The sequence below is a fragment of the Cucumis melo genome, chromosome 1 (genome assembly GCF_025177605.1).
Source record: "Cucumis melo cultivar AY chromosome 1, USDA_Cmelo_AY_1.0, whole genome shotgun sequence".
In the NCBI taxonomy this organism is placed as follows: Eukaryota; Viridiplantae; Streptophyta; class Magnoliopsida; order Cucurbitales; family Cucurbitaceae; genus Cucumis; species Cucumis melo.
The window spans coordinates 4,228,625-4,242,072 of record NC_066857.1 but is presented as its reverse complement, the minus strand read 5'-3'; the positions used below and the strand labels follow the sequence as shown (position 1 = coordinate 4,242,072).

Below are 13,448 nucleotides of genomic sequence, written 5' to 3'. Positions count from 1 at the left end.
TTGAGCATTTATCCTCAAGATTACTATTATTGTTTTTACTAAACTTCACATAAATCAATTTAATTAAGTCTAGTTTTGAGATTTATTTTTATTTCATATTTTTAGATTTATGAAAGGTAATTAGAATGAATAGTGGTTCGAGAATTAATAATTAAGTTTGTGGAACACTTGTAATAAATTCTATTATTGAGGTTTATTGATAACCTTTTAAGGCTAAATCTAAATTTGACTATATTTATAGGACATGTATGTGTTTCGTTATAGTTGTTTTATTTTGAGTTTGATTGTTATATTTGCAACTTTAATCTTTAAATTAGTAAATTTTCAATTCTTTTTAGTTTATTGTATAAGATTATATACTATAAAATAAAATTAGAACACATAAACGTTTTAGGTAAATTTAGAGAATGAGATAAGATGAGATTTATGATAATACTTTTAAGTTGTCTAAAAGCCAAAATACCAATGGAAACTAAAATGTTTTCGAAGTCACAGGCATTGTCGCGTTAGATATTAGGTATACGCTTCTAGTTGTGAAATAATAGAAACTTTTGATGGAATGAAATATAAATATTCTCGTATGAATAATGAAAATAATCAATTAAAGAAAACACTTAACTATTTCAATGATTACGAATAACTCTTCAAATTAAGTACTCTTTTCAATTTGTGTAAAAAACATTTTCTCCATAATCCTTTACCTTTTTCAGAAGTATTTCTTTCCCATTTTTCAAAATTGTTAAAGTTTGATACATCCACAAAAGTTTAAAGTTCGTTGATCTTCTATACGTACTTCTAGAAGAACGGTTATATTGTTTTATCTTGGAACATAATTACTCTTGAAACTTAGGCACCAGGGTGAATAAAACTGTATTAGGAAGATAATGTGAATTCGCTAACCTCATATATTTAATATGTGTGTGCTTATATTTAATATGTGTGTGCTTATGCTTTTGGTTTTGATAACAACTTTAATCGAGATATTTATTTCGATTACAATTTTCCTTTTCGATAACAAACAAAACAATCTATTGTAATATTTTGGAAAACTCTTTTTGTAATTTTGGAAAACTATATTCTTCATAAAACTCTGAATACACTAACTTAAACATGTAATGTTGCAAATGAAAATTACAATGGAAAGGAAAACAAGTGTCCTATGATCTAAGCAAAATGTTAATTTTCATCAATGTCAAGATTTAAAAGAGAGAAAGAAAACCAATTTTATAAACACAAAATTAAATTGTGGCGCGATACCACAACCGTTAAAAAACGACCAACATCTTTTTATCGACTTCTCTTCTTCAGATAAGGTTTCTTTCCCATCTCTCTCGTCTTCGAGCTCAGCCATGGCTGAAGCTTCAAGGGTTTTCAATTCTTCCCTTGTTCCCAACTTTCGTCCACTTCAATACACTCATTCAACCAAGCCCCACGCTGCAACTTTTCGCAGACATTCAATCAACTGCTCCGTATCCACCACTGACACTGCCAGAGTGGCAGCGACCGGCCCCATTCCATGGGGTTGCGACATCGATTCCTTGGAGAATGCTTCTGCTCTTCAGAAATGGTTGTCGGAGTCTGGCTTACCTGACCAGAAGATGTCGATTCAGAGAGTGGATGTTGGAGAGAGAGGGCTTGTGGCTTTGAAGAATGTTAGGAAAGGGGAGAAGTTACTGTTTGTGCCGCCTTCTCTCGTTATCTCTGCAGAATCGGTAAGTTTTCTTCATTGGGAGTTCATGAAATGTCAGAATTTTGCACCAATTGTTACTTAAAGGTACCCATTTGGAAATGTTTTAGTAGTCAGCAAACTGTTTGGTAAATTTTGCTTAAGTCGTTTTCATTTGTTACCTGATTATGGTGTTGGTTGTATGACGACAAATCGTGTCTAAGTTTAGCTTCTTTTTATTTATTTATTTATTTATTAAAGTTATGAGTAGTTGTATTTGAATGGAAAGTGGGCAGTTGAATCGATCCTCCTCTTTGAAGGAGCAATAGAGGAACAAAATTAGAAATGTGCACTGGAAAACCATTTTTTTATGATTCCCTTCTTTTGTAAATTTCATACATCAACGAAAATTGTTTCTCATAAAAAGAAAAAGAAAGGCCAATTGCCCTTGGACTAACCACGTTGCAATTTGGGAGTGGTTGGAGTAAACTACAGGAATGATTTTTACGTGAACTAGGCTTGTAATTTGACTTCTTTGGTGGGGAGTGTGCAAGCGTTACCTTTGCAACTTAACTTCAGGGTTATGGTTATTCATTTCCATTTCCATTATCATCTAAGCTTATAAACCAACAATGTAGCCTTTTCCACCTTCTTCCAATAGGAACAACAAAAAATGCTACACAAGCAAATGCCTTCCCAATTTCAGCATGTCACATTGTTTTCTATGTTAGGAGTGGAGCTGCCCTGAGGCTGGGGAGGTGTTAAAACGTAATTCAGTACCAGATTGGCCACTTATTGCAACCTACTTGATAAGCGAAGCAAGTCTAATGAAATCATCAAGATGGAGCAACTATATATCGGCCTTACCCCGGCAACCTTATTCACTTTTGTATTGGTCAGTAGCTTTATGGTCAAGTAACTTTATCTTTTGTGTGCCTGGACTTTATACCTAGTCCTTACCGGTGTAGCCTCTCTTTTACCATTTCAGGACACGTGAAGAGCTAGATCGATATCTAGAAGCATCAGAGATCAGAGAAAGGGCAATAGAAAGGATCACAAATGTTGTAGGAACGTAAGGCCGCATTTTCTCTTTGCTTATTTTCCTATTAAATTTAGTTAAACAGCTATGAACGCTAGAATTTTCAATCAGTAGCCTATATTCCCATAGTACATCATTCTGTTGTTCACTAAATAATAAATTGTACTCTGTGATTTCTGGTGCAGATACAATGATTTGAGAGTCAGGGTATTTTCTAAACATCCCGAATTATTCCCCGAGGAGGTATTAAGTTCTTTGTTCTCCAAGAAGTTTTCCCACTATCATTTTATAACTTTACTTTATTCACACTGGAATATGTTCGACCTCTTTTTGTCCAACTCGTGTTAACTCTGCTAAAACACCATTGTGTTCATCTATTCACTTAGGTTTTGGTATTGAAGAGCAAATGGTGTAAACCAAATCTAAATTTTTATGAAATGATTGTCTTCTTCAATTGAGGGGAGAAGTGGAGAACGTTATAACAATCAAACGAGCTGACGACTCACTACTTTAACTCTTAGCTAGTTGCAAAAATAAAGCCTCACACTACACCAGTAAACTTGTTTTCAGCTCATGTTTGTCTATTAAAATATCTATTCTCTTGAGAAGAGTTTTGATCAACCAAAAGAACCAACAAGTTCTTGATCAACTTTAAGCACATTTTTTTTAAACAAAGACAGGCCTCTTTTAAAAGCACATTTAAAAGCACATTACAGTACAGTTCTTTTTAACTTAACATTTAGTTCCGGGGGACCTGGTTTAGCCATTTAATAATTATATCTACATTATTCAATTTCATTTGCTACATTTTAGAGAAAATTGCAAATTTATAGTTTTGGTTGCCATACAATAATGTACATACTTTCTAGTCCTTGAGCAAACCCCAATTTACTCAACTCTTGTTTTCTTGAAAAATGAAAGGTAACTATATTCTTCCTGGATATTTGATTTTCAGGTATTCAATATTGAAACTTTCAAGTGGTCGTTTGGGATTCTTTTCTCCCGCTTGGTAAGTTCATTTAATCAAATACTATGCTGTAAAGTATGTGGTATGCTTAATAGAGATCAAGGCATAAAACTATATTATTAAGGATTAATTTTAGAAAAAACTTGGTTGCACTTGCAACCATATGTAAGTTCACTGTCAAATTTCATCTATTGAAACTGTAAAAGCCTTAACTTCTATTTTATTTTACTTTTTAACATCTAACTTTGCTGCCCCTTTTCTTTATATATATATTTTTTGTCCATCATAAATCTGGGAACAAGTGTTCATATGTAATTTGAATGCTGACAAGATTACATTTTTCTCAAGCCCAGGTTCGGTTACCCTCTATGGATGGAAAGGTTGCATTGGTTCCCTGGGCTGATATGCTGAATCATAACTGTGAAGTACGTTGATTGGTATTTTTCTAAAGCTGTGAGTTGAGATGCAGGATTGAAATTTAACTCTTGCAACTATGAATGCTGGCTCAGGTGGAAACTTTTTTGGATTATGATAAAGCATCCCAAGGTGTTGTCTTTACAACAGATCGAGCATACCAACCAGGTGAGCAGGTAAAAGAACATTTAAAATTTTCATCATGGATGAATCTGATGGAATAATATAAAACTTAAATTTCTTGGGAACTTGAATTAAAAAAAATGAAACTATTTTGAACTTGCAAATCATATTGGATCTTAAGTCCATGATGAAACATATTGGCAAGTGCCATAAATGGTAGAAAGAAGGATCAGAAACTTTTTTTCACTTCACGCTTCCAAAAAGGAACTTTTCCCAGATAGACGAAATTTATGTCAACCACAAAAATTGTATTCTTATGCATCGTGTTTACTTCAATCACTGCTCACTGCAGGTGTTCATTTCATATGGCAAGAAATCTAATGGGGAGTTGTTGTTGTCATATGGCTTTGTTCCAAAGGAGGGAAGCAATCCTAGCGATTCTGTTGAGTTGTTACTCTCCCTAAAAAAATCTGATAAATGTTATAAGGAGAAGTTGGAAGCACTGAAAAAGCATGGATTAAGGGCGTGAGTATGAAGAAATTTATGAGTTCTTCACCATTTATCGGGAATTAATTCAATGAACATTTTTATGACTTCCATTTTCCAAATTAAAGGAAGATATCATCTCATCTTCCTTCATAAATATTCATCTTTAATTTCTGATGCAAATCTTAATAATTAGTGGTAAACTAATCACATATGGATTAGTTCCTCCCAACCCTGTTTCTCTTGTTAAATATCTTGTTATTTTGTTGATCGTGCCAGCTAAATTTTCATGGCAGATCCCAGTGTTTTCCTATCCAAATCACTGGCTGGCCTTTAGAATTGAAAGCATTTGCTTATTTAGCTGTTAGTCCGCCAAGTTTGAGCAATCAGTTTGACGAGGTTTGGTTCACTACCTCTTTTATCCTTATGTTCTTGAACTGCGTTAAGCAATATCTTTCTCAATGTGTATCTGTGTATTGCTACCAGATGGCTGCTGCAACATCCAATAAATCAACAGCAAAAAAGGATTTAAGTTACCCTGATATAGAGGAGGAAGCGATGCAGTTCATATTAGATAGCTGTGAAACTAGCATATCAAAATATAACAAATTTTTACAGGTAACGGATAAAGAATGTGCTGATTCTACTATTTTAGTGGACATTGACAACTCGAACTGAACAATGAACCTCTGATTCTTGCCATACTGGTTCATAATAGAAGTCAATATTGATTTTTTGAAGATTACATGATACTAGAAAGCTTAAAAATTCACATTTCTGACCTTATCTTTGCAGGCAAGTGGATCCATGGATTTGGATGTGACGTTGCCAAAACAACTCAACCGTAGAGTATTTTTGAAACAGCTGGCAGTAGACTTGTGCACTAGCGAACGAAGGATACTTTTTCGAAGCCAATATGTAAGTCCAGATGATCTCATATTTCCAGCTTTCTTATTCTTCATGAAAATGACAAACTTTTCGCATTTTCTGGTCGTTGCTGTGAACATAAGACTATATTTGATAACTGTTTGATTTTTTATGTTTGATATTTTTTAGAAAACCTTACAAACACTATTTTTTTCATGAATAAGTTCCTTTGTTTTGCTATTTACTTTTGAGCATTGTTTTAAAAAATCAAATCAAAATTTGAAAACTAAGAAAGGTAGACTCGTCGAAAGGTAGGCTTGTCTGATGATCATTTTGTTTTTTGAACATTATACTCGTTTCTTCACAATTCTTGGTGAGTTTTTCATCTTTTCCGTAAATACTTGTATTTTTAGAATTTGGCTAAGAATTCAAAAAAATGTAAGACCGTAAAAAAGAAATAGTGAGAAGACAAATACAAATTTCATATATATATTTATCGAGCTAAGTTAAGTGGCTCGTGACTATTATTTGCTAGGTAAATCTTAAAGGTTAGAACCTCTTATTTACTGTTTATTCAATATTACAACTTTTCAGATTCTGAGAAGAAGATTGAGAGACTTAAGAAGTGGTGAATTGAGAGCTCTAAAACTGTTCAGAGGGTTTGGGAAACTTTTCAAATGATTGGTTCACAAATCGAACGTGCTAGTCCTAAACCTTACAAAACACCCGCCGGAGCCTTGCCCACTTGCCGTGGCTGCCACAGTTAGTTTTCTACTTGAGAATCAAAGAGTCTGGTCTATATAGCATCAAAGGTTCTGTTTAGAGTTGTGTGGTGAACAAAGTGAAAAATGCAAAAGAACTTCCCCACTCCCTACCACCACCTCTTGATACATCTTCATATTGTAAGTTATGTATTTTGTTGGATTAGTTTTAAACATTCTCGAGAGAAAATTAATGGATTTCAGTAGCTTTTGATTCAACACAAATTTTATTTCATTTTGTTATTTTGTTACATTCTAATGTACTGAAGCTGTTTTTCAGAACTTCTCAGCTGGAGAACATCTCATAGTTGATCGATCTTTTTCATGCCTTTTGATTTTTGATTACCTTAGTTTTATTAATATTTTTACGTTAAATTATATATTTGGTCTACTGGTTTGGAGAAAGTTAGATTTTAGCTTTTACGATATGCAATTAGAATTTAATTCTTATAGTTTGCTAAAACTGTCCTAAATAGTATTGTAGTTTATCAAATCATATGGACTACTTATAAGGTTTTATCAAACCATAAGGTTTAAATTATAATGTCTAGAATCTCGATGAGTAAATTCTAATGTTCTCCATAGCAGAAGGACCAAATTTGTAATTTATTAGAAATTTTACAAATGTTTTTATTTTTTTGGTCTCTTTAATATATCATTAAAACAAAATTTGATATGGACATATGTGGGAGTATGAAACTTTAAGGAGCATAGCTAATGATATAATATTTGTATTATCAACCTCGAGATCGAACTTTCGATCTTCCTTCCCACTCCATGTATTGTCAAAAAGAAACTTTAATTTTCAAGTTGGAAGTGAGTATCACTCGAACTTACCTTTTTTAAAAAATTAAATTGGTAACCAAAATTAAAAAGGGCGTAATGATGGTGCCAACTAGGTTGACAATGTGATTTAAGCTATCTTTAAACAATAATTAAAACAAATTGAACTATGTTACATTTGTATGCATTCAACAAGTAATTTAACCCAATTGTGTTTTTTTGGGTAAACAAACCAATTGAGTTTTGTTTCGCTGCTGATTAAACAAAACAAAACCAAGCTGTAGAACAAAATTTAAGCAAAGTTTGTGAAAACATAAGTTGTTACGTTTGTTCCATTGGTTGCAATATTATTCTTAAGTTGAGTAGAAATCCGTTAAAAGATGAAAGTCGAGACAAGGAATAAAGGTGATAATGATTTGAAACAGTATAATGGTATGTAAGCCTCAATTCTCATTCTAGGTTAATATTACATTGTTTTGAATCCTAAATTTTGTCCAACGTTATAATGAGTTATATTTCACCAAGAGTTTTGAAATGTACTATTACAACTTTTGAAATGGTTTCAAAATGATACTATTACGACAAGAGTTTGATTTAATTTGGAAGTATGAAAAATAGAATCTCGTACATACACAAATACTTTGTAATTCAATAATATGAAGGTGAGGTATATCAAACATCTAACTTATTGATTGAAATTAGTTACTTAAATTAATTGAATTATGACGGAATGGTTACATATAGATTTAGTGAACCACCATAAACTACTTTTTACCCTAAGAAAAAAAGTCCACATGTTTTAAATGTTAAGAGGATGACAATTAGCTTTAAACTTTTGCTCATTTTTCTCACAAAACAACCTAAAAACATCTTTTCAAAACTTTCCCTTTTCAGTAGAAACATTTATTAAATCAATTGATAGTTTATTTAATTAAGTTGAAATGTACTCCAAAAAAAATTCATTTTTCTAAAGACTAATTAAAATATCCTTGAAAAACTATTTACAAACATTCAATTTTCTTTTCAAACGATTTATTTTTTAAATTATAAATTTTGAGAATGGGTCCAAACATATTTTTTACCTTAATTCTCTTCAAACACATAAAAGATATCGATACTTACATTTTAAATTTCTAACAAACATAATTCAATTGACATGAAACATACGAAACGAACAATTTCTTTACCTAATATATTACACTCAACAAGGGTTTTTTTTTAAACATAAAAACAAAAATATGAGACCATTTATAAAATAGGGAGGGAGATTTATGTTGCAACCTTCTTCTGGCTCCAAGTCCCAACAGCAAAAACTTCCACAAATTTGTTCCTTTTTTCTTATAACTTTCAAAATGATTTTGACCCTTTTTTTGTTTTGTTTTAAATTTTGGTGTTAATTCCCCAATTCTCCAATATCTATAAAATCGATTGCTTCACGAAAGCAGGGCTTTCAAAGGAGCTCAAGTTTTGGACGACAATGGAGGGTCTCGCTTCCCTCACAACAATTCCCAACGTTTCCTTTCAACCCGTCTCCTCTTCCACTCGCAGGTCAAAGTTTCTTTCCAGACGGTTGAATCTCGGGCCTTCAATGGACTCTTTTTTGAGGAATTCAATCACTCTTGCCTCTTCTTCTTCTTCTTCTTCTTCTCCCATGTCCACTCCCATCCGAGCTCAACAGGTTTTGATCTTCGACTTCTATGTTATTCCAATTTGGAGACTTTTTTGCTGGGGTTGAGGTATTTTCTGTGTAGTTCGTGTATTCGTTGATTCTCTGTGCTTAATCTGCATTTTGCCCATCTGGGTAGATTTCGTTTTCTCGTATATTGATTTGAATGGTCGATATTTGGAGAGTTATTTTGTAATTAGTATATATACTACTCGTTTTTTCAGATAGAGTCAGAGACTGGGTCAGCTGCGGCTTCCCCAGTTACTGAATCAGAAGAAAATGCTTTGAAAGTGAAGGAATGGGAAGTGGGGATGTTCCAAGATGAAGTGGCAGCAAGTCAAGGCATTAGGATTCGTCGCAGGCCGCCCACTGGACCGCCATTGCATTATGTTGGACCCTTTCAGTTCAGATTACAGAATGAAGGGAACACTCCTAGGAATATTTTGGAGGAGATCATATGGTACAAGGACAAGGAAGTTTCACAGGTAAACATTATGTAGACTGTTAGATGATATAATATCAAATCTGACATCCTCCATTAGCTTAAAGTTGTTGGGTCAATAGATAATTTAAGATTCTATCAGAGTAGATGGTCGAGGAGGTCCCGTGTTGAGTGTGTTTCAAAACTTGCAATGTAATAATATTAGATATGATTTCACTTGTCATCTTAAGTTGTTGGGTCAATGGTGTTTAAGGACTTTTGGTTTATCTGCATTCCCATACTTTAGGATGTTGTCTATTGGCTAATATTGTTCTTTGGTTTCTGTATGTTTCCAGATGAAAGAAAGAAGGCCTCTCTTTGCGTTGAAAAAGGATCTTGAGAGGGCCCCTCCTGCTAGAGATTTCCTTGGAGCTCTCAAAGCTGCCTACCTTAGAACTAATTTGCCTGGTTTGATCGCTGAAGTGAAAAAGGCTTCTCCTAGCAGAGGAGTTCTAAGAGAGGATTTTGATCCTGTGAGTCCCTTTGACTGTTTATTTTGTAGTCACATTTCATAAATCTCTACACAGTTTTGACGCAGTAACTATAGCAGAAAATCCCTCTTTCATATTACCAAAATTTGCTTGAATTGTTAAAACAAAAAGGTTATAAAGCCCTAGGTTTGTGTGCTTAGAGGATTTTTAGGCTTAAGATGTACGAGTTTCTGTAACCTTTGTTTGGTTTGTAAAAGAAATAGGTTATAAAAACCTAGGTTCGTGGAACTTGTATTTAGTAGGTGCTATGATTCCTAAAAGTTAGCATATAATATGAAGAGTAGGTTTCATGACTCATGAGTGTTGGTTTATTAGACATGAGTTCTTGTAACATGTGAAATTAACAACTCTATAGCATGGGATAAATAAATTCATTAGCAAGTGTAAGTTAGGTTTCTTAACCCAAGTTAGATGAACATGAGTACATCACCTATGAGCCAAACACCACTTAAGTATTAATATTTATATTTTTTCTCTTGGGAAACTAAACTTTCATTGAGAAGAAACGAAAGAAAACTAGACAAAAGATTCATCGGCACTAAAAAATGGAAACCAGCCCATGCTAGAGGTGCCTAGTACCTAACTACATATAAAAGGGCTTGAACTCAAATGCCTAGTAATAAGATCTCTTGAATGTACGTAAACCATATGCATAGTGCTTGCATTGTTGCTTTGCCTTACCTAAACCTTTTGTGCTAGCACGTAGTTTTTTTTTTTGTAAATAATGGGGTTGCTTTCCTGTGCTTGGTGTTTATTTCCAATGCTCAGTTTTATCAAGTCATGAATGGAGTGGGGAAGAATAAACTTGATACAGGGTCTTCCCCGACCCTAGGAATGGTAGCAATTTGTTTAGCGGGTCCATTAAGTGCATCAAAGGTCAAAAGGGGCAATAAATCTTTCATTTATTCTCGATAAAAGTTGTTCTTATAAAAAGGGTATAACAAAAGTTTTAGAGGGAATGGATTCAATTCATGATGTCTACCCTTGACACCCAAATGTTATAGGGCTAGGCAAGATGTCCCATGAGATCACTCAAGGTAGGCATGAGCTGGCACAAACACTAACGGACAATAAAAGAAAATTAAGTGCATCAAACAAGGAACTGCCATTGGTATGTACATGCCTAAAACTTCAGTTGTAAAACAACACTAGGAAATTCAAGCTTTTTATTTAGTATAATCCAAATTCAACTACGTGTTAAGCGTAGCATTTATGTTTCAACCTGTTACTCTTGCATCAAAATAATCGTTTTATCTTTTGTAAATTTGATAAATGATGATAGGTTGAGATTGCCCAAGCGTATGAGAAAGGTGGAGCAGCATGCCTTAGCGTTCTCACAGATGAAAAGTTTTTTCAGGTGAAGAACATTTTAGGAGCTCTGTCTTTCTTTCAATCTCTCGGATGGTGTTTGTCTTTTTATTCATTTTCTTTTAGTACCTGAGTTTTACATCTGTTGTTTTGGGGATTAGGGAAGCTTTGAGAATCTGGAGAAGATAAGGAATGCCGGAGTGAAGGTTTGTCTTATTTAATCATAATTTTATATATTGGTATGTGAATTGTACTTCTAAAAGTGGGAAACATATGCAGTGCCCTCTCTTGTGCAAAGAATTTGTGGTTGATGCATGGCAGATCTACTATGCCCGATCCAAAGGTGCCGATGCCATTCTTTTGATTGCTGCTGTTTTGCCTGATCTTGACATTAAATATATGGTGAAAATCTGCAAGATGGTCGGTTTGACCCCCCTTGTTGAGGTTTGTGTACACATTATGTCTTGCACTACATTCTAGAAAACTCTCCAGTCTTCTCATCTTAGCTGAATAGGATGGTGTTTTGCGCAGATAGATGTTGCTTACCACTATTGTACAATATTTAAAGAAGCTATACATGTCTTTTACCTTTTACTTTATCTGTAGGTTCACGACGAGAAGGAAATGGATCGTATGCTTGCAATTGAAGGCATCGAGCTTATTGGCATCAACAATCGAAATCTTGGTAATGGCTGACTACTTTTGTTACGTTGTTTATATTTGCCTCATTTCTCCATTGATCAATATATTGTGTTCTGTTAAACCAAACTGCATCGCTACTCTCTTCTTTAACTTGATATCTTTTATTATGACATCATATTCCCTACATTTTAACAGCCCTAGCTTTTAAGTAGTTATAGCATTTTGAAACACGAGCAATTGTCTGTTCCTTGCTTCTGAAGCGCTCCTATTTCACCAATACACCAACGAAAGTTCCCATTGAAAGTTATATTGCTTACATGCGTGTGCATGAATCAATAACTTGCAGAAACATTCGAGGTCGATATCAGCAACACCAAAAAGCTTCTTGAAGGAGAGCGTGGACAAAAGATCCGCGAGAAGAATGTTCTCGTAAGTATCAAGTGGACTTTTCTGCTGTTCAACAACTTCTCAACAAACTTATCTTTCCATCTTCTTTTATGAGAAAAACACACCGAACTTTTACATTATCTGATATTCACTTGATTGTTGCGAGGATTGTTCAGATAGTGGGAGAATCCGGGCTGTTCACTCCTGATGATATTGCTTATGTGCAAGAAGCTGGTGTTAAAGCTGTAAGCTCATATTTGGTTTAATGGCTTCCATTGTTGCATGACATGGAATTTTGAGTTGTTTAATGTTGGTTTCTGCAGGTTCTGGTTGGCGAGTCAATTGTGAAACAGAGCGACCCAACGAAGGGAATAACCGGACTTTTTGGTAAAGACATCTCTGTTTAAGCTTGAAGAAAATTGAAACTGTTGTATTTTCAATATGTTGGTTGCCCCCATTCGGCTCTAATTTTATTTACCTATATGGTATTTCAAGCTGTAAGTGATCAAATAGAGTCTGGATTGTCCTGCCTTCCAAAATGGAAAAATAAAGCATGCGTTATGCATTAATACAATAAATGTTGTAGGATACCACATCAGGTTCTCTCTCTTTGATGGATTTTAATTTTATGCATAAATATAGAGGTAGTTGTAGGTTGAACCAAAATTTGTGCCCAAAATGAAATCTGTTCCACTTTTAAAATCTAAGTTATTTTTATTTCTACCTTTTGCTTGCACAATCATTAGCGGAAATTACTGAAATCACCTTATTCTGCTTGCTTGTTGACTCCACTCTTGAATCTTGCTATTTACTCTCTCAATAATGAAAGAGAACTGAGAGCAAGATGAAGTAAAGAGTTAGATAGCAAGAGTAGTGAAAGGGAACCCTTATGGACAATGGTTTGTTTTGATATTTTTACTCTCATATGATACAAACTAAAGATTAAAATAAAAACATGGTTTTTAAAAACCGTTTGATTGTTTTTTGTTAAAAAAAAAAAAAAAAAAAAAAAAAAAACTCATAGATATAGTTGGTGGTCTATGATAATGTAAACATATGATTTGTCTTGGAATCTTATCTGACTTTGCTACTTATCTTCAACCCTAGGGATTTCCTGCCTTGATCAGGGGTAGTCATGGAACCCACCCCCCATGATTTTTTCCTCCAACCCTAGGAGTGTGTCAATTTCAAAATCGGGTGTTAAATTGATATTTTTCACAAAAAAAAAAAAAAAAAAAAAGAAAAGAAAAAAAAGGTTAAAATACTATTATGATTTTTAGGGCTTTAGTTGGTATAGTATTAGTCCATTTATTTTCAAATTTCAAATTTTAATCCTTCTATTTTCAATGATTTTTAAAATTTGTCAT

At 33.7% G+C, this 13,448-nt stretch overlaps 2 protein-coding genes across 2 annotated transcripts; both read left to right on the top strand.

The window, feature by feature from the left end:
• Positions 1-1,237: 1,237 nt before the first annotated feature.
• LOC103500503 (ribulose-1,5 bisphosphate carboxylase/oxygenase large subunit N-methyltransferase, chloroplastic) lies at positions 1,238-6,548 on the top strand. The gene is made up of 12 exons (XM_008463818.3): positions 1,238-1,712; positions 2,398-2,561; positions 2,655-2,738; positions 2,891-2,948; positions 3,661-3,714; positions 4,026-4,097; positions 4,182-4,262; positions 4,562-4,734; positions 4,992-5,094; positions 5,182-5,313; positions 5,491-5,613; positions 6,157-6,548. The coding sequence occupies exons 1-12, from the start codon at positions 1,350-1,352 to the stop codon at positions 6,241-6,243; spliced, it is 1,494 nt and encodes a 497-aa protein (XP_008462040.1). The 5' UTR covers positions 1,238-1,349; the 3' UTR covers positions 6,244-6,548.
• Positions 6,549-8,368: 1,820 nt separating this feature from the next.
• LOC103500502 (indole-3-glycerol phosphate synthase, chloroplastic) lies at positions 8,369-12,674 on the top strand. The gene is made up of 10 exons (XM_008463817.3): positions 8,369-8,784; positions 8,997-9,257; positions 9,550-9,726; positions 11,027-11,101; positions 11,214-11,258; positions 11,332-11,496; positions 11,659-11,737; positions 12,041-12,123; positions 12,258-12,326; positions 12,405-12,674. Exons 1-10 carry the CDS (start codon positions 8,584-8,586, stop codon positions 12,486-12,488), a joined length of 1,239 nt encoding a protein of 412 aa, XP_008462039.1. The 5' UTR covers positions 8,369-8,583; the 3' UTR covers positions 12,489-12,674.
• The last annotated feature ends 774 nt before the right edge of the window (positions 12,675-13,448 follow it).

Excerpts from the sequence above, each read along its gene's own strand:
- LOC103500503 (XM_008463818.3), top strand. The coding sequence starts at position 1,350 with ATGGCTGAAGCTTCAAGGGTTTTCAATTCTTCCCTTGTTCCCAACTTT. Across the intron at positions 4,263-4,561 it reads CATACCAACCAGGTGAGCAG|GTGTTCATTTCATATGGCAA; the intron begins GTAAAAGAACAT and ends TGCTCACTGCAG. Across the intron at positions 5,314-5,490 it reads AATATAACAAATTTTTACAG|GCAAGTGGATCCATGGATTT; the intron begins GTAACGGATAAA and ends TTATCTTTGCAG.
- LOC103500502 (XM_008463817.3), top strand. The coding sequence starts at position 8,584 with ATGGAGGGTCTCGCTTCCCTCACAACAATTCCCAACGTTTCCTTTCAA. Across the intron at positions 11,102-11,213 it reads CAGATGAAAAGTTTTTTCAG|GGAAGCTTTGAGAATCTGGA; the intron begins GTGAAGAACATT and ends TTTGGGGATTAG. Across the intron at positions 12,124-12,257 it reads TCCGCGAGAAGAATGTTCTC|ATAGTGGGAGAATCCGGGCT; the intron begins GTAAGTATCAAG and ends AGGATTGTTCAG.